General features: G+C 36.8%; 1 protein-coding gene across 1 annotated transcript; it reads right to left on the bottom strand.

Moving 5' to 3' along the window:
• Positions 1-881: 881 nt before the first annotated feature.
• Positions 882-27,459, bottom strand: LOC110463687 (protein Star-like). Its single transcript, XM_021518486.1, has 4 exons — positions 27,286-27,459; positions 4,191-4,385; positions 2,716-2,814; positions 882-1,166 (listed from the first exon to the last, which is right to left on the bottom strand). Exons 1-4 carry the CDS (start codon positions 27,457-27,459, stop codon positions 882-884), a joined length of 753 nt encoding a protein of 250 aa, XP_021374161.1.
• Between the last annotated feature and the right edge of the window lie 235 nt (positions 27,460-27,694).

The raw sequence follows: 27,694 nt of genomic DNA on the forward strand, positions 1-27,694 counted from the left end.
TACGCGACGCGATTTTTCACACTGGAAACAATAGGCAAACTATAAAACACTAACAGTCACAGTCCACCACAGTTCCACAGGGTACTACACAGAAAACAGAACAGATAAGAAAATAATAACCCTTGATATAAACGTTTTTTAACATGTTCACGCATCACAGCAGTACTTGGTGATGGTCGCCTCATGAATCTGTACCCAATGTGCGACCAAGGTTTCGTAACTGGTGTAGATTTTATCACTATATTCGGTCGACTTTTGCAGTTTCTACTGTAATTTGAAAGATGTCCGTTCTATTGACATACATTGAACAACAATGATTAGTTATTAGTAATTATATAATATACATATATTTATATATATATATATATATATTGTGCGCACTATTTACCGAGTGATAATTTATCATGTATGAATTCTATAATTGCATTATTCCACTATATAATGCCTGGGGACAGAACCCATTGCCTCTTACCTGAGCGCACGCTCAACATTAAAGCCAAAGGTGAGGTATTGCCAAGCAAGGCGCTAGGAAATTGAAGGTAGTTAAAATAGAAAGAGAGATAAAGATCCTAAATATTCCAATGGGTGCAGCACATTCCCAAATTAATATGGCCACAATCAAATAACTTTCAACAATTGAAATTCCTCTATGGCTTTTGGTTTCGCTGAGAATTGATCTTTCACTTCATGAGTTAATTGAATCTTAAACCGAACCTTACGCCGTTCCTTCATATGCAGCAATCAGTATTTTTATACTTCGAAAGATTATCAAAAGGTTGCCGCGGCCACGGAAGCGAAAAATGCTACTATAATATGTTGGTGTATTTGCCCCCTTGCTATAATTTCATGTAAGTGAAATTACAAATACCAGAGTCTTGGACTCAGTGCTTTAGCCCTCTCTTTCTGAAGATGAGGTCGTTTACACCCCAATCGTCACGTGACATTTTCAGTAATGTCTCGTATCCTTTTTTTTCCATGAATGTTTGCAAAGCATGATATCCACCAGGTCCATGAGAATATTCAACAGCTAACATTTTGATGTCAACTTTTTCGAATGGTATCGTCTTTAGCACTCCAAGCTCGTCCCCCTCAATGTCTAGACTGAAGAAATCGACTGTCGTCCGGTTCATGGCCAATAAAACGGAATAGATTGGAAAGCATTGTACCTGGATACGAAAAAGAATTACGCAAGATTCCTTAGAGTTCTAAAACACCGTAATCAGGAGTTAAAATATTTTAACACTTCAGAAAGATAAAAATAAAGACTTTAAAGATTTGAAGACATGTTTGAAAACAAAACTATAAGATTTCAAGCTAGATTTCCCCAGATTTTTCACGGTGTGACATACTTTTACCATATACCTATAGCGGTAATGTACCAAAGTCAGTTTGCGATTGCAGATTCAATCTTTAAGTAAAATAATTCAAGAGTAGTGCGTGTAACACTCAAAATTTGAAAACGTTTAAATGAGCGGAAGCATCCGTCAATAATTTTTTTCTTCTGATAGCTCTCCTTCTTTGATGAACGTCCTTATATGATCTGATCTGTTGAAAGAACGTTAAACACTGTACAACCAACCAATAAATATTTCATGCAAAGTGTAACCCAGTTAAGTTTCGTTTGGTTTTACTTTGTTAGAAGTAAAGGATATCAACTAAATAAAACTATCGTATTACCATATTCACTATTCATAAAATCAATTTGCCATCAATTGTACAGAACTAGAGTTGTTCAAAGTTCTAACGTTTGAAATGAAATAGAAAACTGCATGAGTCGAACATGAGACCTTTGTATTGCTAAGCATACACTTTTACAATATAAAAAGTGCCCCAAAAGTGTGTGTGTGTGGTGGCGGTGGTGGTGGTGGGGTGGGGGATGGGGTTGGGATGGGGTGAATCTAAGAAAGAAAAACTCCCTTTGATTGCTTCATATTCTATATTGAAGAGATAAGTCTCCCAATTTGGTTTGGGTTTGGTTTTATTTTGTTAAACGTCCTATTGACAGCTAAGGTTATTCAAGGACATGCCTCCATGTATGTTATGAATGCGTGCGTGTGCCAGAGACGGGGTATGTTGGTGTATCTCACTGAAATTTCAACAACATTTGCTTGCCTGGGTTTTTCTTATGAATTAAACTTCTAAAGCCCGAAATTGCATGCGCTGGAATACTGTATGTGTTGTGTTTGCCTGATCGATATATATTTATACCCCATATTAAAACAATAAATCTTTGCAAAGCGTTAACTATGACCATTATTTATCTGCTGTCAGTATGTTGAACTTTGTAATAACAATTTTTTGCCATATGAAAATTCCAAGTTATCAATAAATAACAGGACGGAATTTCATTGACCAATTCATATCAAATAACTCGCTACAGCTAAGGAAATATGAATATTGTGCCTATGGAGAAGCCGCCGAAAAGACAACGTGGAGAGTTGAGTAAATATAATATGTAGATCCCAAGTTTTGCAATAAAGCAGCGGATTATTTTTTGTTGCTTAATGTCCCATAAGCGGAAGTCACACACATATCGTGATTCTGCAGGGGCCCCGAATTAGTCGCGTCTTATGACATGTAGTAGAACACAGCAGGACTATTCTTTCCACGAACCTACAAGGATGCTGAACATCAATATCGTGTGCCCCATCTGTACAGTCAGTTATACCCATTTCCTATCCCACTCCCTAACAAAGAAACATAAATGCATGGTACCTGAGCTGGGTCAGCCTTGATTCTATTATGTTTGTTCCAGGCTGCAACCGACTCGGCGTGCATGATCCGGCCTAGGTTGAACGCCTGGTGATAATTTACCTTAAGAACAAGAATCGAAAGAAGATTGACTGCATACGTGGTGCAAAACTGAGATATATAATATCCTCAAGAAAAATAGATTGAAAAAAAAGAATTAAAAAAAAAAGTTGATTTTTTTTTCAAGAATATCTAATATATAGTGAACATGGTAAACTCCTCTGATCGGAAAACAACGATTGTCAAACTCAAATGCAATCTGAATTCTAAGGAAAATATTTACGAAAGATTTATTGAATGTCCCCGCGTAAGTAGAAATGAAAGAAGGCCAGAAATTTCGGAAAGATAAAGACTCTATTTACTACATCAATAGCATTAAACTTTTGAATCTTGATAAAATTCAGATAGTATCAAAACCTCAAAGAGACAACCGGGGTGGTAACCATGCGTAACTTATTAAGCGAGAGGATCATCTCTATCGCCAATCATGAAACAAGCATATGACTGTGCCTCAAATATTGATAGAATGTGCCGATTTTAGACAGATTCGAGCACAATAAGACGTGCCCGATATAATAACATTGTTTCGTACAATCAATTTGCCAAATGATATTGAACATTTACGTGAAATTGGGGTATATCGTGCGATTTGAAAGTATGAGTGCCTAGAAGTTTTGTTTATGGATTTTCTCTTTACTGTTGTTAAAAAATTGAGAAGTGCAGCAGTCTTTAGAAAGTAAGTTTCTGGGGCGCCAAATGCGGCAGGTTTAATCACGTATATCTGCTGTTGTTTTAGATAATGACAAATAGCGTGAATGAAACATTGCACTTTTTTCGGATGAAAAATGTTTTTATGATATATGACAAGGAATTTTATTCGGTCCTTTCAAATAAAAGTGTTTTATAAAATGAAATGACAATTAAGTGCGTATGACTGTAAGGCATCAAATGTTTACGGAGTGCACACACTTTATAAGCACAATTCTGAGCCCCTTGAAGACTTATAAACTATCGACAAAGTATTGCATTTTAAAATTTCTTTAAAAAGAATATATACTGGGGGATGCCATCTTGATCATTCATCCCCTATTTCAAGAATCCACCACTCTACCATTCTATTAAACTAATAAAACTGAACTGTTCGCGTTGTGACTTCTATCTGATCGCGATTTGGAAATGTCCGCATTTTCAATGGTTTTGAAATGTATATTTACGGTATAAAATGTTTATAATTTGTACATTTCCATATTTGGTATGCGGATATTTTTCGCGCTAATTTACTCAACCTTTACTTAAAGCGAAAAACGAGAGAATGCCCACAACCAGAAAATTTCCACTTTTATACAATTTTATATATACTGTAAATATCAGCGCGAATATTTATCTTGGTGGTTAAATACAAACTTTACAGATTTTTGGTATTTGGTTTTGATATCTACCTCAGCGGGAAATGTGTATGGGTACAGACATGCGTTCATGGAAAACGCCTTCCTGTGTTTTGACTTCAACATGGCGTAGTTTGACGGATCGCCTTCAATTAGCAGCCCATTCCATTTCCTTACTTTCTCAAAGAATAGAGTATTCGATCCCTTTTCTCCGTTCAGTCCTCCGCATTCGACATAAAATCCACCTTCCTGCAAGATGAGAAATAGTAAATTATCAAACCGCCAAAAAAAAAATCTAATGAAAAAAATGATGACGGCACTTTTCTAAAGTCAGTGTCAACAACAGATACAATGTCCAGAAAAGGAAGGTATGCTCTGTCCCCAGATCGGGGGTCAGGAATGATAATTCGAAGTCCTAAAAACTGTTACGTGCAATCTCTGCTTGACGTTCAGCTTTTAATGTTTAGCGAAAAGAAATGTTTTGTCTGTTTTCAGTATAATGTGACCGGCTGGAATACTGTGATGGGTGCCATTGGCATGATATTTCAGCGAAGTAGCACTCTTAAAGTTGACATCAGACCGGCGCTATCCAGGGAGTCAAGTTCATTAACAAACCGCCCCCAGCGCGCATTATACATATATAGTTGTGGGCCAAAAGTAAGTTCACAGGGACGAACGGTGGAGACCGGAGTGCATGGGCGAGGTATCAGACTGGTAAAGTAAGTGTCATGCGTCTATCATGATCAAGATTTGCATTACACTCAAGGGATTCGGAACGATTACTTTTGTTGATGGAAACGTGAACTCAGATACATATAGTCCTGTTTGGAATAATTATTTGTGGACTGGTATCGCTAAACATTTTCCAAATTGACCCTAAACTTTTCAGGATAATGCTCCGTGTCGGAGTTGTTTCAGCTACGGAGCCCCCGAAGGGACATGGTAAAACATTTACTAATCTTTGCGCACGAGTTACCAAACCGTGCGCACGACTTAACAAACTGTGCGCACGGATTACTAAACCGTGCACACGAGTTAACAAACCGTGCACACGGATTACTAAACCGTGCGCACGAGTTACCAACCCGTGCGCACGGATGACCAAACCGTGCGCACGAGATACCAAGCCGTGCGCACGAGTTACCAAAACCGTGCGAACGGATTAACCAACCGTGCGCACGGATTACCAAACCGCGCGCACGTTTTAACAAAACGCCGGGTGTACCAGTTAGCAGGAGTTATCTTTCTGTTCTCATTAGTTCTTCTCCAATATATGATAGCCGATTCCTACCGATCAACAAGAAGCCTACATTACGTAAGTATCGCGAACTTGACATAACTAACAAGGAAGTTATGACGAAGATCTACTCAAATAATTTATTAATCCTTTATTTGCTATTGTTTAGCACCAAAATGTCAAAACATTTAGTATTATTTATTGCATACAGTTGGTAATTTTATAAACGTGAGCACTTTGGTTTGCCATTTCTCATTTAAATTCGTTTACATTTGTAAATCGCCCCTCCTCCTTGGCTGATACTCTATAGTAAGTGTGTTAGTATATTTCACAAGCTGTGCATTATTGTATCGTTTCCCTCTGTGTTGTTTACATCTTATGTCAACTTATCACAAAACGCAGTGACACTATGAAAACACATAGCAGTTTACCCCCTCCTTTTGTACATAAATTGTCCGTGACATTTGAAGAAATTTGGTCGGTAAGGGTAAACTGGCCCGCCCATATTGACATTGGTGACACAAATTGTTTTGATAGAATGGATGCGCATATACATGACTGACACTAAATATTGTAACGGGTTTATCACCGCAACTTCCATTCTATAAGTGGTCTCTGTCAAGTTTTTTGAGATATTTTTCAACACTGGTCACCTTTGACTATATGGTGAATGCAGATTGCGATACACCGATATTATAAGGGAGGGAAACCAGCACGATCTTATTCAGCCCCGTTACGTTTGCTTCCTAAGTATTGGTGCAAATCTGCCCCCGATCAATGCCACTCACCCTAGTCATTAGACCCCCGGAAAGGTTCAGGCAATATTTCAGAAATCTCACAGACACCTAGCTTTTTTTACCACTTCCATATTTCGGACCTCGACATATCACATCACCGATCTCCCCCGAATATTTGTCTGTGAATTTCAACTTTATCCTATCTCAACTGTCACTAAATATGGTGATGTACATGTACAAGAAGAGAAACTCACAGAGAACCAAAATATAGTGCAATGCACTCAAAATATCTCGTATAAATTGTACAGCCCAGGCAAAATTTTGTAAACGTTTTGTGATGTATTGACATTTTGAGTGAAGGTCATCGTGAACTAATCATATTATTGTACCTCATCTTTATAACCACGTGTCTGATTAGATGATACTGGTGACATGACAAAAAGCCCTTTAATGCCACGTTCAGATATATATCGACGATGAACTGTATATGTAACCTCCAGTGCTTGAAATCATGGATACCACAGACTCTTCAACTTCAGCCGCTTTTCGCTATCTTCACTTGCAACATGACCAAAAGGGACGGCCAACTACTAAGCTGTATGATAAGCGGAAGGATTTCACTTTCCTATCGTGAACTTTCCCTTTCTCGATAGCTCCCCCATCTACGGTGTAGTATCAGAATGCCTTGTGGTTTGTTGTCACTAATCGGGTTCTCGTTGTGAGGACGTGACATTACTTCGTTTCGACTTAGATTTACATGGTGGGTTTCACCGATGAAGCTGAAGACGCTTACCCTTCCGGAACACCTGGTCTTATTCGCCTTGTACTCTTTCATGGGTATACATGTAAATGTTTTCTTTCGCATAGTTGTCACAGTCCCAACAATAGTTTTTACATATTTAGTATATGTCATCAGTATCAACCACTTTTTCTGTAGATTCAGTAAAGATTCAATTGTTGTCAGTATATACTTTTGTTCTACATTGCATTATCAATTTTGTAACTATTTATCATATTTATGATAATAACGATTTTATGTGGATTCGGTTTTAAGGACTCACACAACTTAATCAGCCACAATCGGCAAGCAGAAACTTGTAGCGCTCTTATATGCCACTAAACTTGCCAAAATATGCCCTTTGAAGCCATTGTCAGGTATGTATCTGTGAATCTAGATAGTTATCACTAGTGCTGAACTTTAATTATTAAAAGTACATTCTGACAGTTTGTCCCTGATTTGGGACTTGTGCATGTCTACTATTGACGTTTTGTAAAAGAATATAGTCCTTCATTGAAGGACAATCATACAGCATGATGGTGTACGCTGATAGTTCAATTTTGCCAAATTATGAAGGCAGAATAATGTCTAGACGCGGTGCTCAGGCTCAGCTGCGAGTCTATTATAGCCATCTTTTTACTAGCTAGAAGTTGATCATGAGAGTCGCTAAATTTCGAGGTAATATATCTGCTTGAATTTGAAGCTGCAGTAATTGAATGTCGAATTAGATAGAAAACCAGGCGTGACTTGAAACGACGAAAAAATTTGACATGGCAGTTGGCTGAATTTCCTATATGACGTGACCACATGGATGTGTGATCCACGTTGTTTTCGATTTGTACCGGGGGTTGACACTGACACAAGAGGCAAAATGGTTAGTTGGAGGGATAATTTCTAGGGCAGTCATGAATTGTCTCTACCGCTAACAACATATGATAATATTTTGCTGATTGATTGTTTTTGGTTGCTTAAATAATTCATTGTGTTGCTTCAATAAAAATGTAAATTTAAAGATGCAAATAGTTATCTCCCTTTGCAAAATCTGAAAATATGTATTCATATGCACAGACAATGTTAATCTGTTCAATTTCATCGGCAAATGAAACAGGTAACATTTGGTAATTATGTTGAGTCTAACTTGAGTCGAAATTGAAATATAAATGGATTACATGTATAGGTCTGATACAGAGTTTCAGAAGTGTTGAATTTACCTTAATTAACAACTGGTGTAGTTGAGTTAGCAAGTTTTATGAGTATAAGCTTGATACGGATTGTATTAATTCTTAATAGTTATATATAATGACAAATATTAACAATGAAAGACGCTTAATACAATTTATATTGATAATGGAAACTTGATGTATACATACATATGTTACTATGGAATGGGTACAATATAATTAGGGTACGATAGTTAGATATAGCTGTTTATGTCGTTACAGCTCTAATCCATGTTGGTGTGAGGGCAGATAGACATTGGTGATCTAGCACAGACAAGTAACCAAAATGACCAGTCTTTTGTGGGCAACTATTTAAAAGATGTCCTATGTGGGCAACTGTATACATGTATTGTCGTAGTCCTGTGTAGGCAAGATGAGCTGTCAAAGATGTTACCCCCAGGGTCGATTAAGCTGTCTAGAGTTGTTGTGCAGTACCCTATGAATTGTATTTTGTTCAATCTGCATGTATGAATATGTATGTGTATGATAGATGTAAGACAGTTGTACGATAAGTTTATATATGTGTATGATTAATAAGTGTAATAAACGTATGCAATAGTGTATATCTTGTGTTTGTTCCATTCTTGACATCAGCGATGCTAGTCCAGGTTACAATGGTTTGCCCTAGTTTTTCGGTATTCTCTTCTTGTGTTGTCTTTCCTGAATCAACAAGGCAGTACTGTATACGATTCCCTGTGGTAGATCAATAGGTTAAAATTTGTTAAAATAGTTTCTACAATTGCTGCTGCTTATTGCAGAGACGGGCAATCTCGGAGACCTTATGCAGTTTGTAACCAGTTTGTTGTTTTCTTGTGTAAAGGGGCGTATCCATACAGTTTCTTTTCACAAATCGAAAGATGATTTTATTATCTCTGTCCCTGTATCGCTTAAAACAATAAACAAAAAATACTCGACAATTTCAGAACTTCTTATACAGAAGATATTTTCCCTGCTGTGGTGAAACAGTAAAGATAGCTTCAGTACTTGCAGTCATAAAATTCCTTCAAACCTAATCAAACAAGAGAAATCAATGTACTGACATGTTTTTATGGACACAATGTTTGGGTAATACGTTCTGTCTCATGAGATTACAAGATACACAGGGAACCACACGAGACGCCTTAAGCTAATCCAATGATTACGTTATCAGCAGGGACCCGGTTTCATGAACGTTCCTTAAATTTAAAGAGCTCCTTTGTTAAGTTAAGGAGCGATCATGAAACACATTTTTCAGAAAAACTTATCTTTGGAATTCCTTGGCGATTTTCAGTTAAGGAAACATTTTAGTTAAGGAAAGTGATTTGGATAAAAATTTATATGAGGGGGTCACTTTATATTATATATTTTTAGTTAAACTTAAATTTTCAGTTTCTATTCCCATTGACTATGTTTTACTTTTTTATGTTTATGATAGAATAGAATCAACAGTCCCTGCAGATGGAGCGTAAAAATTGTACCTGCTGCCCCCATTGCATGATCGTAAGAGGTGACTGAATTTGGGATCTTATCTTTTCTCTTCTTTCTAAACAACTTTCTTCTTCCTAATGTGTCCATTGACAATGTCTCACTTTTGGCCTTTAGATGAGCGTTCGCCCTTGTGAGGAAGGCCTTTGGTTCTGTCCCCTGGCCGAGAGTTTCTACTCCTGCTTAAAGCTCAGCAATTTACGAGTGGGACGACTGCTACGCCCGTTGTCAGTTTAATGTGACCGGCTGGGTTGTCCTGCTGGGTGTCTTCGGCAGTATGTTTCAGTGAGGTAGCACTATAACGTCAGCATCAGTTCCGCGCTATCACAAGGAGACAAATACGAACATATCGCACACTACACGCATGCATCTTGCACACAGGAGAGGCCGTCCTTAAATGACCATAGCTGTTGATAGGACGTTAAACAATACTAAACCAAACTAAAAGCCAAACACAATCAACAGTATATATATAACTCAGTTCACTTCTACATAGTAATTCAAATTCAGTGCAACTGATGGCATTGGTTCGTCTTAATTCTATACTTTCACTTGACAAGCTTTGTATGAAAAAGATAATACGTTTTTCGCTAAATGATTCAATCAAATTAAATTTACTTGAATATCCATAATATTTGTACAAAACCGAATAATGTAAATGCCAGAAAATAAACCCAAACATTATAGAAACTACAAGATTATTTTCATAAAATACCAGTTTAAAATGTATGCCAGTGTTAAGTCATTTGTATATCAACAATTTTGAATAGCATTGTAATTTCTGTGTAAAACGGACATAAGTAAAATGTGGGATATTTTTGGTATTTATGAGTCCATGTACATTAAGATTTTTTTCTGTATTTGATGAGTTTAGCTGGTGTACTCTACTACATATAGGGATAGTTAGACATTTGGACTATGAAGTGTTATACGAAATGTCCAATCAAATTCGTATCAAAGAATTTTACTATATGGACTGCATTCCTCTCTTTCTATGGAATAATAATCTAGTCAGCCGATAAGTTTCAAAATAAAATCAACGCAACCATACGCATGACAGATGTAGTATCGATTGGTGATCTTGTCTGACGGATAGTCATATAACTCAAATATACTTGGTAACAACACGATGTCGCATTCATTGTGATGATTTGTGAGAAAATCAGCCATTCGGAAATAATTGTTTTGCTTCCATAGAATTTGCAAAATTATTTGTTATAACGGTGTGTTATTAACGACACCAGCAATGATCCCAAAAAGACAATATTTAAGGAGGCAATTTCGATCATTGTTTTTGCAATAGACATAACCTGAATTTGACTATGTTAAGATACATATTGATATATTTTTTTACTAATAAAGAGCTATATAAGATATGCTGCGTATGCTCAAACAACAATTAAAACTTAAACGTAAAACCATACTATTAAGGATTTATTTGTTAATAATTAAAAACAAGTCCTTGGTTCTTGTCAATATCTTGGCATAAAAAGTATCGAACTGTATTATTATGAAGGGTGTTTTGTCATGGTTATTATAAAAACTTGCTCCTGTGAAAGTTAAGTTTGCCGGCCATACATGCGAGCTGAAAATAATTAAAAGGGACCGTATCTTATCTGAAATCATACCGTGCCTTCACAATGATGGTAATGGTGATATATGTTTTCTAGCTGACCGAAGTGTACATTTTCATGACAACAACATGGCAATTTCCTGTCTTGGATGTAAAAAAGGGCATTCGCCCAGAGTACATCTTTTGCTGGATCCATTTGCCCTCTTCTCATAATATCTATACTCATTGCATAAACGTCTTCATCACATGGATTACGGATCGAAATGTTACTTCATCTGCACACAGGTCTGTTTCTTCATCTGTTACTGGATATAGCTTTTCAAAGGAATCCCAGATGACTACGAGTATAAGCCAGCAGATTTGAACGACCACGTGGTACTCTTGGATCATTTCGTGATGGTCTGATACAAGTATGAGGTGAGATCCAAACTGCCACGATATCATTAAGTTCATCCTGCAAAATAAATGGTAACTGTCATATTAATGCTTTTTTAGTTTCATTTCAATAAATCATCATACATGACTATATGACTATATCTATACATGACTGTCTATTCCGCTTCCGCCTTCAGCTTTGCTTACTCTTCGTCTGTATGACTTTCTATATAGTGTATATGCCACTAAATAAGGTTTTTGGATTGAGATATGCTACGTTTATTTCAAGGTTTAGTGAGATCATACATGTCTTCAAAGTGTAACACTAGATATTCAAATACTCAGCCGGACTAAGAGTCGAACCCGGGATCTGCCGTGTTTTAGACGGATGCACTACCAGCGATCGATCCAGCACAGTTATGCTACATGATTCTCCCTCCTTTATCTAAGTCTTCGCCCCCAACGACAACACCATTTACAACACAGCATCACTGAACAGGAGGAAAGCAGTGCAGTGCACGGCTAAACCAGGGACCCTTAGACTTTAAACCGACGCTCTATACCAGTTGAGCTACAATGGCCTGTATTCATGGAACCGTTCTCGTGCTCTAGCATTGACTTTGTGCTCTAGCCTAATTCCTTGTTCTTTTATTAATTAATAAAAAATAAAATTGTCAATGATTTGTAAAAAATAAATGAAAAGACTTAGGACAACTACGATTTTCAATGTTTACACTTGACTTTTTTACCGTTGACATAATTTAAGCGAGTAACAAGAAAGCTGGTTTGAGCTCAGAATCCATGCTTGAGCATGAAAACGGTTTCATGGATACGCGCACTAGTCGCCGGCAATCGACTCAGTCCAGTTCTGCTAGCGTAACTAGATACGTACAAAATGTAAATAAGATTGTTAATACCTCCAAAATTAACGTTAATTGGTACAACACGTTTGAAATAAATCTCCATACTCTACGGTTGTAATGATAAGTTACCCGCTCCGACCTTTTTTCCTTTGTAAAGCGTTTTAACCATTTGTCGGGTGTTAATATACGAAATGATCTTCATTTAGACGGCGTATGCGGTAGCATGTTTATGGATCGCTGACGCCCTTCATAGATTATGTTAATTGCCAATTGCGTTCACAATTGCAGGTGCGGACAAGGAGGCAGAAATGCATTCAAAAATATTCATATCCAAATTCAACTAAAAAGAGCTCATAGCATACCGCACCAAAAAGACGTTGTCAAAAATATACATTGAAATTCAACAGCACTACGCCTGTTCAGATTAGACAAAGACATGTTTCCCCCTCTCTGCATATAAAATACATAGGTGTACCATGTAGAACATGTGGGATAACACTTTTTCCTGCTATGATAACATTATGTTCCCGGCAGCCACGGCAATCGCCTTTTAGGACACCGTGGACAAAACGGGATGGACGTAAGACAACGCAGGGGGACGGGATGGGCAAACGTGACAGACCGTGCTTGCCGTGGATGCTGGGTCATATTTTTAAACTTTCAAAGATGATAAACCTATAGTAGGCCATTTCTCGACGTATAGGCAGAGATTTTGCTAATTATTTAGCATGTATGATAAAGTTATTCTGGGCAAGAAAGGGATTCAAGAATTTGACATTACAATGGTTCAACAATGATTTGACGTCACACAAAAAAAGCATTTCGATGCCGCATTTCGGAAGATGTCGACCCAAGGATATTTCTTTTTACAATATATAAACCGTACATTCCAGGAAGATGTCGACCTAAGGATATTTCTTTTTACAGTATATAAACCGTACATTCCAGGAAGATGTCGACCTAAGGATATTTCTTTTAACAGTATATAAACCGTACATTCCAGGATGATGGGATTCGTCTGCTGGATAACCGAACTACTCGGTAGTGAAGCGGACGTAAAACCAATCAACCAATCAATCAAAAAGGAAGATGTTATTACTTTTTTCTTAAAAATAATTTTAATTGTGTATATTTGTTCTATCTGATCGATTTGATATTTTCAAAAAAATATTCATCCTCTACCCTGAGGGGGTTTGTTACTGCACGATTTCTCACCCCGACACGATTTCTTGCGGCGTTCGCAACACGATTTCTCACCCCGACACCCGGGTGAGAAATCGTGTTAGGAGTAGGCATATTATCCGGTATCATGATTTTTGGCGATTGTGGTATATTTAGTTTTTTTTATAAAGGGACTATTTCCAGCTATGTTAAAATTACATAGTAGCCTGCCCCCTCTTAAATTTTGTTTCAGAAGTGCTACGAGATTTATGCTGTTGTTTTAACTTTTTCAATCCCTTATACATCCGATGTTATTACTTTGAATCACTCTTCTAAATATTTAGATGATTAATTAACCTTATTACAGCATGGGGCTCGAAAAATGAAATATCAGCCTGAAAGTACTTTTCTGAAAAATAATCGTATTTTTTGCATCGTATTACTTGGGAAAGAACGTTTACTCTCATGTAGTGCTGTAATAATATATTTGTCATCCTGAATGTGAGTTAAATAGAACATTTTGTGAAAATTTTAATGTAAGATATAGGATTTCAATCTTATTATTCTTGTATACCAAAAGTTATCATAGTATGAAGAAGTGATGTGATTTCAAATATGTTTGCATAAATTCAGTCCAAAAATTCATATCGCACAACAAAGTACCCAGTGTGCCCAAAAAGGTGAGGGCCTAAGACACCTCCCTGGCGTCCACTTAAAAGCAATTCACCTAATTACAGGTAATTGGTTACGAAATTCGTTGTAAGCCTACAATAAATCTGTCAGTGCATGTTGGGTCACAAACAATTCCAAATTCCAATTTATTTCATCACTTGGCGTGATTTAACAATAAATTTTGAGATCAAACGTAATTTTCTTGTCACTTTTTAGAATTCGTTTTTATACATTTATATTTTTTTTACATTTTATCATCAGACTTTCGTGTTAACATTGCTTTTAGGGGATATTTCATACGCAGTTGTAAATATTCATCTCATAATGAAGAGTAAATGTATTGGCGAAGGTCACCATCCTATGATCGCGAAATTTCAAATGTGAAGGTACACGAAATGTAAAAAAATATGATATAATGACTGTTGGATATACTGACTTAAAGGGACTAAAGAGAATTTGAAACAGAACGTTTTGAAGATGAACCACTAGTAGTTTTGTTTACTTAACAATCAAGGACCCGTTTTACGGATCCTGTTCACATATAAAATGTTGTCTTTGTTTTAACAATATTAATTAATTTTATCTTATTGGCAATGACTTAAACCCTTGTACACAGGTTATCCTATAAATAAGAGAGTCTTTGAAGTCTCAATCATGAAGGTGGTCATCTGAAATGGTTGGTGACCTTTTAGAAGTGTCGTACATCTTGTCAAAGAATCAATCAGCCCTCATTCTCAATTTTTGTATTTTGGATGACCCTGGCTGCAAAGCTAGAACAGGTTTGTCAAAAAACAGTTTCTCAATATCCATATGTAATTTGCCCTATTTCTGTCTTCTTCAGTATATAACAAAACTACACAAAATGCTCTTTTATTGTTTTGGGTTGAGATAAAAACTGATATCTCTTGTAATTAAATGTTTCGCTTTTGGCATTTCTCTGCCTAGTATTTCATAAACCTTTCAGTCTGTAGTACAAGCATTGCATAAATCTATAGTTCAATGTTCCTTCGTCTTGACCATTTGAGGAGGGAACATATTTTCATACAACCCTGTATTCTCAGAAACAGTGGGGGCACTTGAACAGAAATATGGTAATATTTAAGTTCAAGTTTGTGGCGTTTTTTTTGAAGCAAGCCCCATCTTTTTTGGTTCTTTGTACACCTTATTATAAAAATCAACACAAAGATGTATACATATGTTCGATTTCTGGCATTTAGAATGAATGCTCATTTTCGACAATTTAAGTGTTTGTTATTTTATCGACAAAAACATAGCAGAGTATAACCTGTGTGTGCTGTTGGGTTTAATGCAGACTAAACACGATAATATAATTGTATTTAGCTGATTTTTAAGGAGATTTTTCAAAATCTCAGCATGGAAAAATATTCTGCACAGGTCACGTGACTTTAGTACACCAAAACATCACGTGACTACTTCTAAAGGGATGGACTAATAAATAAATATAACAAATAAAAATATCATATACTAACCAGATAATATAAATTACTTTATGCATTGCATAAATACAATTATATTTAAAAAAGTGCTCTCAATAAGATTCAGAGAATGTCTTACGGTGGCCAGAAGGAGCATAATTATCTTAAATCCATGAGCATAACTCTACCAGATGGCTACATTTTGAACACAGCATGATCATTCTCTGGAAGCCAAAATGATGCAAGCATTACAACATCATAGACAAGCTCACATGGTTGGAGCAAGACGACAATGTAGTCGTTGGTCGTAGTTTTAGAGACGTCCTGCCAATGTTAAGAGGTATTTGGTATTAATACCAGTATGCACGCATATTTTAAGACTGGTCAGAGTCAACACTCTGATCTACAGGCTAACATTGACAGAACAGTTACTAACTCCCCATGGATTGTAGAGTCTTTTCATTGTCGTATATGGCATTAGATAGTTTTTTGAACTCAATTAGTATAAAATTGCTTCATTGATAAACGTATGGGAGTGCTAAAGATTGTGACTGCATGTCTCAATTGGAAACGGGGACAAATTTATCAAAGATCACCGGACACTGACAGAAAAGACAGAGAACTCGCACATGAAATGAAGATTCATCTCACAGAAACAAACTGTTTGGCTAAGAGGGTGAAAACAACCAGCTCTCTCCAAATGAACAGTCAGAATTCGTAAAGATTATGAAATATGGGTGAATCAGCACTATCAAGACCTCATCTGTTGCCAGATTTGTTTCAGACACAAAAGCCAGACTAAATATAATGTCTGGATTCAGTACAGCACGACACCAAACGATAATAATCCAATAAAAGATTACTACTGCCAATGCCCAGTTGGTCAAAAAAAATATGGGAATGCGTGCTCATACATCAAGTATACATTACTATCTTGGCAATTTTTGAATTCTTTAAAATCCAAAACAGTTGCACCAAAGGGCTAAGATGTTCCGACAAATCTTGAAATAAGTTGTTTTCTTGTGAATCTAGAATCACCAGTTTGAAAACAAACTCAAATGCATCTTTGTTTTTCTTCTTTCTTTTTACAAGTCTGCCATCGAACACATATTGCAAGAAAATTGTCTGAGAATCTGACAACTGATTAGGCAGTAGAATGAATTTTTTGGTGGCCATCTTGAAAAGAAATATACCAACAAATCTTTTCGAAACATGTTCTTTGTTTATTAAATATTCATCCCATTTAAACTGGAACAACTGTTTCCTTCAGTTCAGTCATGATGAATAGACTATACACACAGCCATGAATTGTGATGTATATACCATATGTTCATTTGATCCCTTCTTTGAATATGTTCACCACATATTTTGGATTGATATATTTGTCACTGGTAGTTCATGACCTAGTCCTTCTATAATCAAAATATATTTGGTATTCAAAAGATATGATATTTTTATTCTAATATGAACACATTTTTGTCTGGAAAATATTATCACTTGAGATGGCTTCCGGCTGTTGATTTGTCTGTTAATATCTGATAACTGATCATAGCAAGATATTTTTACATGGGTAATTTTAATGGGTGTTTTTGTTGTGATAAGGTTTAGGTCTACACCTAATCTGTTCTGTTTTATGAACTGTAATATAGGTTGGTAAAATTAATATTTTGATGGTGTTCTTGAAGATGGCAATCACAAAGTAAACATCTACCGCAACATAGCTGTTGCAGTCTAGCTTTGGAAAAGTCTCAATTATGCAGTGTCCTATATCCCTTAAATTTTGTATTAAAATCAGCAATGACACTAAAAACACTTCAGTGGCTTTCGTTAGGGTTTTTTTCATTTTATAATATGTCCGTTTAGGTCGGGTCCTGATTGGTTGACAATTAGATATTGAACGATTTTGTTCTGATTCTGTATGCAGATGTGTTACGGCATTGTGATAATTTTTGCAGCATCATTTGCGACTACAGGGTTAGTATCGGCGCCTTATGTAACGGTCCCTGTTACAACTAGATACTGTTATGATTTATGATAAAAAATGAAATGTATGTACCCTTCCAGAGCAACTTATTTCATTTCTGCTTTAGTTAGCTCATGTTTCGTAACAAGTTCGTGTTCTTTGTTACTTAAGTGACCTTTGTCATTGGAATCTTGCCATTATTGTTGACCATGTCTTGTGTTAGATATGACTTACATATTATCTATATATAAACGTTTTATCGCGCGTAAATTGTGGTCATTTTTTCTATGTTTCGAATATCTCCAGTGGAATGCAAACGAAATCAGTTCTTTTTATTAGAAAATAAATCAATAATAAATAAATAACAGGTATTGTTATTTAAGAAGTGTTAATTCTCTCACAATTTAGGTGAATTATATTGCGTTTTAATATGTTTAAGAAGACGCGCACACGTGCATTGTATTTGCGCGAGTGAGTTTGTGCGTGTATGCTGCACGCTTATGCGGTCCATGTGTGTGAGAACAAGTTGGACAGACGTATTATTGATTCTTACATACCACGTAATCGAGCAACAATATTTTTTTCTTATTCTAATTGAATATGTGAATATATTTGAAAAAATGTACACTTAGGCAAGTTTAACGAAGCTCGCTCTATTCCAAAAATGAGAGATGACGTCAGAAAAACAAGGGATTGAAACAAGCAACATATGTAAGCCGTCGAATGAAAGGAAGAAAGTCTTTATTTTGGGGATACGGTTTTTTCTAATGGTACCTTTATTTACAAAACACTTTAAATGAAATTTGACTTCGTTTTGTTATCAATTCGGTATTACCATTTAATCAATAGCTTATATTCTTCATTCTACGTTGATATGTAGATTTTCTAGGCTTATTTCGGATTCGTAGTAATATACATACTACATATGTACCTACAGGACCTCAGAGCTAAGCGTTTATCCGTTGTTTATCCGAGGCAAAATGAAATTTCATCAGGCTTTTTGTTCCTCTCTGAATGCGTGTGTTATCAGTTAGGAGTTATCGATTCACTATTGATACTATTGTAATTCATGTAGCAAACATTTTTTCCAAATTAAACGATGAATGGATTGCAGTTTTTTAAGAGAGAAAAGATGATTTTAAAATGTAAAGAAACAGTTTTGTTATTGCTGTTAAATAAAATTTATTCAAAAAGATAAAACACACCGGATGAAAAACATCAGACAATGGTGGTAGAGAGCAATTGTTTATACGGTGCCAAAAGAGCGTGGATCGAAGGATCAAGACGTCACAGAAGATGAACTGGACCCGCCTACTTCCGGAGACGTGGAGACGTGAGTCATTGGAGAGCCATGTAGTCCTATGAGTCATAGAATACGTTGACGTTTGATAATCCTGACGAAATTACAAACGGAATGATGACGTCACAGAAGGCGAATTGGACCCGACTACTTATACGGCGTCAAAAGACCAAGGATCGAAGGATCGTGACGTCACAGAAGGTGAATTGGACCCGCCTTCTACCGGAGACGTGAAGGGTGAGTCATCGGAGAGCCACGTAGTCCTATGTGTCATATAGACTGTCACACAGTTAATACGTTGACGTTTGATAACCCTGACGAAATTACAAACGGAATGATGACGTCAGAGAAGGTGAATATATTGGACCCGCCTACTTATACGGCGCCAAAAGACCAAGGATCGGGGATCGTGACGTAAGTCGATGGACAAAGACAGGATGGGATGTCAGTTTGATCTTCGAAAACCATCCGAAACGGCGTTCTTCTATGACAAAATATAAACTTGAAGCCAGTACTAACAGACTGCAACAGGAACTTTAGTGACATCCAGAAAAATGATATTTATTGTGAACCGTAACAAAACCAGTGTACCTCGGTTAATCCTGTCATGTGCGTAGGGCAGTAACGATGTCAAGCAAAGTGAAAATGTATCAATCGGAATAGATAGAAAAAAATAACAAACAAGGAAGTCATCAGGACATCCGTTACATTATTTCAGCTGAAACCTCTCAGATAGAAAGCCTTGCAGTTTGTTCGTCAAAAGAATACATCTATCGAGAAATTCCTAGAACAGTATCTGGAGTTAGGACAACTCTAACATATGAAAACCATTATCAGGAGAGCCTGGTATGTTTATACCGAGGAATATAAAAATACCAGTCATTGAATTGATGTTGTCTTTATTCACATGTAATTGTATCGCACCCATACAAAATGTAATACATCACTCCATTCGACTTCATATTTCATTTTAGAAATCAATAATACCGTATAATAGAAATTGATGGAAAGAGTGATATTGCTATGCAACTCGATCAACATACCTGTAATATACACAAGTTATCATGTATCCAAATGTATTATTGAAATATATATCATCGATAAAAATTGAAAGCGCAATGAAATAACGCCATTGAAGTTCCACTTTGATAAAAAAAAGATTCCAAACATTTAAAAATAAAAATTGAAATCGTTTTATTTTTTATGTCACTCCTTCACAATATAAACAGCATTTCATGATTACGTAATTACCGATATTGCATTCCAACATCACGTATGATTTTGCAACTACCAGACTTATATAAATAATATATTTCAGCGTAATAATACCACAGGATATGATGGCGAAATCTGGAACAATTCTATGCCATTTTCATTGCTTTTGTTTGTCATGTCAATCAAGAGTAACCATGTTGAACAAGTCTGCTCAACACCATGACTCAAATACATTTTCATTTAAACAAATATGCACGAGTTGGGATTTGGAAATAGGCACCCTTATATAACACAAATGCTCATTTACACACGTAAGATAAAAATACAAATTTTGAATGAAGATAATTAATGATTTCGTGCGAACCGCTAATTCTGCGTTAGTTAACGCTCTGCGTTAAATCCTTTTTGGCCCTAGTTTTATCGATTTTAAGTCGGATTATGCTTTGGTTGACTCTTTGCTATGGTGGGTTTTTTTCTATAACCATATATAAAATTGCTTAGTATGATGGGATTAACATTAAAAAGAACTAGCAGGATTGACCACAGGGTATGGATTCGTTCTTGAGAGACTTAATTCTTTAGTCATAACTTTGAACGGGTTGAGATCCCCACCCTTTAACCATATACACATTTACAGGGCAGGAGAAAAAACGAACGCAATCAAACTTCAAACATCGGTTCAGAAGATCGTCGATTCAGATAGAAAGCTCTGTTTGTAACATATTTAAAGTTCATATAGATAATTATAAAAATCTCTTCTTAACGATTAATAAATTTGATCATATAAATGTACCATTAACCATGTTTCTCTCGGAAGTGTTTTATGAATGTGGTTTTTTTAAAGTGTACTTTCAAGTAAATATCGATCCATATTTTACGAATGAAAAGGTTCAGCTAACATAAAAGTGACACATGTTGTAAATTTTATTTATGCACTTGTTTAAACAATTTGACCTTTTGAATAAATTACATTATAATAATAGCAATAATTTACAAGTAGAATGTACACATATTTTGAGACATATATGCTAGGTTTTTAAGACAACTTTCTGGTTGCGGACGGATTTTGACATATAACACATGATGCTTATTGAAGCGTACAATGGTACACGTTACAAGACCGTCGGCACGCCACGATACAATCTTTGTACACGGAATATGTGTTGACAAAACCACACGTACGTCTCGAGTATATCGTATACTGTGATGATTTAAAACCCCAACAGAGATCACTAATGAATAAAGAAACATTCTCCAAAAAAAACCACGAAGACACATATCTATAATCATTTAATTGATCTGTTTATAAATATAGTCTAGAATATTTCATTAAAAAATCGTATATGTAAGTCTAATTGCAAACGAAGCCGTTGTTATCTAATCAGACGGTGACCGGAACCGGGGGGAACAAACTCCCGGGCAACAACGCTTCGAGTTTATATTTTGTCATAGAAGAACGCCGTTTCGAATGGTTTTCGAAGATCAAACTGACATACCATCCTGTCTTTGTCCATCGACTTACGTCACGATCCCCGATCCTTGGTCTTTCGGCGCCGTATAATAAGTTGAAGGAACTTGTTTTATAATTGTTGTAAAATGAATAAAGTGTTTATATACAACTCCTACGTATTAACTGTGTGACACAAGTTGCTAATTAGGGCCCCGTATCGCCTATAGTAATCACTCTGTCTGTCTGTCTGTCTGTCCGTCCACAAATTTTGTTCCTGGTTGATATCTTAAATATTTATTGACCGATGTACATGAAACTTGGTCAAGATGTTCAGTTCATAAAAATACACATTGAGGTAAAAAGCCAAGGTCAACGGACATGGTCATTAGGTTCAAAGGTCAAGGTCAAATTTTACATATTATCACTGAGGAACATTTTGTTATGACATTATGAAGCAAAGTTGATCAGAATTAAACAAGCAGTCAACTGACCAAAGGTCAAGGTCATTTGGTAAAAGGTCAAGGTTAAATTTTGTACCTTTTCCCTGATGAACATTTTGTTATGACATGATGAAGCAAGGTTAGTAAGAATTAAACAACGAGTCAACCAAAGGTCAAGGTCATTGAATTAAAAGTCAGGGTTAAATTTTGTATCATTTCACTGTTGAACATTTCGCTATGACACTTTGAAGCAATGTTGCTCAGAATGAAACAAGGAGTCAATTGACCACAGGTCAAGGTCACTTGGTCAAAGATCAAGGTTAAAATTTTGTACCTTTTCCCTGATGAACATTTTGTTATGACATTATGAAGCAATGTTGTTCAGAACTTTACACAGAGTCAACTGACATTAGTTCAAGGTTACTGAGTCCAAAGGGTCAAGGTCAAGTTTTGTATTTTTCACTGATGAACATTTTGTTGTGATATTAAGAAGCTAAGTTGGTCGGAATTAAAGAATATGTCAACAGACCAAAGATCAGGGTCACTGGGCTAATGGTCAAGGTCATTTGGGTCCAAAACTCCAAGACAAAGTGGATCTCTGACTTTGACCCTGGCTCTTGATAGAGAAGGTATATAAGGTGAAATAAAACAAATCAAAGCTAACAAATGAGTTTTGCACCAGAAATTACATTTCTGTTAGCCCAGCAAATATGGAGGTGGAAGGAAACGCATCACATCATAGTACATGTAAAATGTATATTTTGCTTCCTTGCGATTCTTTTTGAAGTCCAAATGTCAGACGTCAAGCTCAGCTATATAGGCAGATTGCTTCATAATGATTATGGGGGATATAATTGCCACAAGACGGGGCCCTTACTGACCTGTCAGTGTTCTAGTTAAATTGTGAATCGAAAGGCTTAAAGACCGCCGGAACAACACGGTATAATCTTTGCACAAAGGATGTACGCCTCAAGTAGATAATATACTGTATTATCTCGAAATTCATCTTTCGAGGTGGTTGAAAACCCAAACAGAGATCACTAATGAAGAAAAGGTACACGTTTGGAATAAGAAGAAAGACATATGTATATATTATCATTTAATTTAATTGGTCTGTTTGTAATCCAGAATTTTCATTAAAACAATCATGCGCGTCAATATTATTGCATACGAAGTTGTTGTTATGTCAGGGGGTGACGTGAACCGGGCGGAACAAACACCCACGCACCGATGATTCTAGTCCGAATTATTCTGACGTTTTATCGTCTTTTTTATATCGGTCTGGTGTCGATTAACGTCAGAACTCCGGCCCTCTATAATATGCGGGAAATAAGCGACCCGCGCCTGGGTCGCTCTTCAGTCTGATATTTTAGAAACAAATCGTCAACTTCACACACATGTCGCACATGATGATTCCCCATACACGCAATGACATAATCTTTCTCTGACGTCATAATTCCGTTTAGATTTGCGATTCCGTTAGGACGATTAAACGTCAACTCTTGCGTATTCATTGTCTGACTCTCTATGACTCATGTTTCCTTCGCCCACACAATCGACTGTTAGATCGAAACCTTTCGTTGTCAATGACATAAGTATGATAAAAACGTCATCGTCCACCCCAACACGTCGAATCCGTGTCATATGACTCGCGTTACCCTGGTCGACTGTCATATCTGATTGGACTACGAGTATGACTTACGCCTCCAAGTGACCGGCACCGAAACCACACAACAGCACGATGATCGGAACTAGGCGGAACAAAACTCTCGCGCACCAATGACCCGGTCGTTCATGATGATTCCTTACTCAAGAAATGGCAAAGCCTTTCTCTGATGTCATCATTCCGTGCAGATTTGTATTCCGTCAGAATATTAACCGTCAACTCTTGTATCAGACCATGAAACATAGGACTACTACATGGCTCTCCTACGACTCGGGTTCCCACGTGGTCTTCACAGAAACCCCTCTGAATCTAGACAGGGCCACTCCCACGCAAGGACTTCGCACGCGACTGGACAATGCCCGGGACTTGGCGGAGCCACACGTGTCGTGTACATAGTAAGGCCATACCCTCTGACGTCATGATCCCCTAACAGAGATAATTAATGAATAAAAAATAATTCCTCGAATAAGACATATTTATTATCATTTAACTTAATTGATTTGTTTGTACATGCTGTGCAAAATATTTCATTAAAAATGAACAGGTCAATTGTATTACATGCGAACCCGAAGAGTCAGAGCTATTGATAAGACACACATGCCAGCATTGCTGGTTGGGGGCGGTGAATCAAATTGACATAGTCAATGACAGCGTGAAAGGCTACAACGCTACACCACGATAACGATCAGATTGCATACCACGGGATGCCTGTTGAGCAGGTTCAAATCACACATGTATGTATTGGGTTACTACAGCCGGGACAGCGGATGAGTAATATCTCGACTTACAGTGTAAGAGTTTATTTAAAATCCTAACAGAGATAAATAATGAATACAAAAGACATTCTTCGATAAAGACATATTAGTTATCATTTAACTTAATTGATTTGTTTGTGCATGTTGTCCAAAATATTTCATAAAAAAGACAGGTCCATTTTATTGCATGCGAACACGATACGCTAATGGCCGGAACCACACGGACCTCACAGACCAATGATCTGTTCACGATGATTCCCCACCCATGCAATGACACGGCCTTTCTCTAACGTCATCATTCCGTTTGTAATTTCGTCAGGATTATCAATCTTCAACGTATTAACTGAGTGAAAGTCTATGACTCATATGACTACGTGGTCCCACCCACGCAATTGCATGGCCTTTCTCTGACGTCATCATTTTGTAATTTCGTCAGGACTATCAAACGTCTGTGTGACAGTCTATGACTTATAGGACTACGTGGCCCTCCCATGACTCACGTCTCCACGTTGAGATATAGAGCTGGGGTGAGAAATCGTGTCGCCTATGCCCATATAGATTGCACAATTTCTCACCTGGGGGAGAAATTGTGCAGGGGTGAGAAATCATGTCGATAACGCACGCAGCGATTTAGCACGATTTCTCACCCGGGTGAGAAATCGTGCCGTAACAGGGTTACACAGAAATGCCCAACCCTCGAGTGATTATTTGGTTTTCTAACTCTGACAGAACCTCTGATGGGACATTCTTTTACTTTCAGGTACAATTCCATCGACTGTAGTCCGACATGCATATAAACTAAAGTACAGATGGTCATTGAATATCGCCGACATGTTTATGGCATGACAAAAAGCGTGCTTTTCTGCATGAGGCTATTTCCCACTAAGGTCTACAATATTGTATTTCCGGGCTAAAAAAACGGCATTAAAAAGACTTAAAATGTAAACTCCCGGTCAGGGAAAAAACGAGAGGATTTCCCAATTAGGATGCATATGTAATCAATGAACTTACGTTACGTTAACAATGGCACATCACAGAAAATATTTATAACTCATTGGATTTGCTGGAAAACCATACAACTAACACCTGTGTTTCATGCAACCGCAATATCTATTTTAGGTGTGAGAAAAATATCATTCCACACTTTGGAAAGTAAAAATTAACAAGCTTATTCTTAAGAGTTTTAATCTCACAATTTATTATCAAATTCATTTTACGACGACTTTTTACAATTAAGTTTAAAAGACATTTCGATGGAATTCTATCTGCCAGTATCTTTTTTTATTTATGAAAGTTAAGGTGAGACTTACGTGTGGAGCTTTTTTTTATCCTAAAGCCTCTAAAGTATAACATATACGAACTTTCTTAGAATAAATCATTTACACATTGTCCGTCACATTACGTAGCAGGATTAGTATAATTGCCTACCTGGTGGACACTCACCACAGGTAATTCGTACCTACAATGCGTGACACCTATCATTCAGATCTCATATATTTATCAGTATTGTAAGTATAAACTAAAATGTTCATTTCTTGTAAATCAGGTTTATAACTGTGCACGGAACAGATATTTCAGAATATTCCGTCGTCATGTCAAAAGTTATCTAATTAAATTTCATAGTTAACCTTAAAAAATCCTATTTCAACTAAACGAAACATTAGGAAAATTCGCATACTATATGGAAGGAATATCAAAACGTCAACAATTTCATAACGTGATAAATTGAGCTCGTGTACATCAACACCTTGCGGAGGTAAGGGTGATTAGATGTTAACCAAATTGAGTGAACAACACAATACTGTGTTCTGACGGAAAAACAAGAATCACAATCTTACCTGTTTGAGCCATAAAGCAAAACAGCTACTGGTTCTTATCTAAGAAATCTCCACTGTACTTGACCTCTTCTTATGAACATCAAAACAAATCGAACCGATATTGGATGTATCCCCGCATCAACATCCATTAATTTGATAGAATAATGTGAAATAGAAACACTTGCAAACTTTTGGTAACTTGTGCGAACAGATAAGTAACTCGTGCGCACGGTTTGGTAATCCGTGTGCACGGTTTGTTAACTCGTGCGCACGGATTATTCAATGTTTTACCATGTCCCTTCGGGGGCTCCGTATTACGGGGCATCAAGTCGATAGAAAATAAAAAATAACATTCCACATTGCCAGCACAAAGTCCGGGTCTCAATTCAATTGAAAACATGTTGCGGGTGCTGAATCCAAGAGACGATTTAACGAGAAAACTTAAAACGGGTAGTTAATGGTATCGTATTCGGTATTCCACTTTATACACGTTTAAAAGTTTTTAAAGCTTGCCGTGCAGAATATTTCATATTTATGATCTAGGGGACAATTTACTATGTTTTGCTTAAGGTAGGTCAAACTTCGTTTTGGTGTTTTGTTTTCATTTCAATGTTGACATATTACGGCGTACTCAATTTTACAACTGCCATTTTGCGAACTTGCTTTTGGTCAACAACGGTACATGGATACGTTGGACACATGAAGGCACGTCCTAAAACCCCACCACAACAAAATGTGTTCCCTAATTCGAAGGGATTAAATAGTGCTGGAAAGTATCTGTAAAAATCACTGGTCAATTAACAAGAAGAAATGTCTGTAAAAAGTTGTCTAAATTAGTGAATTCGTCTACCATATAGATAAGTCTGTTCTTCCGACCTAGCTACCCGACATGCAAGTCAGATACGACCGAAGTAGTCTGCTGATCCAAAGATATACTCACAAAAAGTAGTCTGAGGATCCGACGATATACTCACGAAGAAGACGAGTCTGGTATCAATTAAAATAGCCCTCTGACCTAACTACTCACCATATAGTTAAGTCTGCTGTCGACCAGAGGTGTTTGCCCGTTTGAGTACTCCAACCTGTTGGGGAAGTCAAGGTTGTACGGCTCCAAAGAAGGTGCCTCAATATAGTAGTCTCTTATGAGTTCCACCAGTCGAGGTTCTGCCTGGTCCACTTTAGCACTGTTCATGTCAGCCATTGCATGCTTGTAGTCAAACGACTTGTTTGGGTTTTGTTTCAAAATAAAAGGATTGAATGCCTGTGCATGGACTCCACTTTTCTGGTTTTGTTGGGAGGATAAAATCTTGTCCCCGTGTTTTGCAACTCTTCGCAGGTCTATACCGTTGACAAGGTAGAATGTGATGATTACAATCAACAAACCAGTGGTAAGTGTTATAACCAACAAAGATAACGGCATAGAAATCTTCATTGCA

The sequence above is a fragment of the Mizuhopecten yessoensis genome, unplaced genomic scaffold, assembly GCF_002113885.1.
Source record: "Mizuhopecten yessoensis strain PY_sf001 unplaced genomic scaffold, ASM211388v2 scaffold10921, whole genome shotgun sequence".
NCBI lineage: Eukaryota > Metazoa > Mollusca > Bivalvia > Pectinida > Pectinidae > Mizuhopecten > Mizuhopecten yessoensis.

Excerpts from the sequence above, each read along its gene's own strand:
- LOC110463687 (XM_021518486.1), bottom strand. The coding sequence starts at position 27,459 with ATGGCTGACATGAACAGTGCTAAAGTGGACCAGGCAGAACCTCGACTG. Across the intron at positions 2,815-4,190 it reads CATACACATTTCCCGCTGAG|GTAAATTATCACCAGGCGTT; the intron begins GTAGATATCAAA and ends CTTGTTCTTAAG. Across the intron at positions 1,167-2,715 it reads TCAAGGCTGACCCAGCTCAG|GTACAATGCTTTCCAATCTA; the intron begins GTACCATGCATT and ends TTTCGTATCCAG.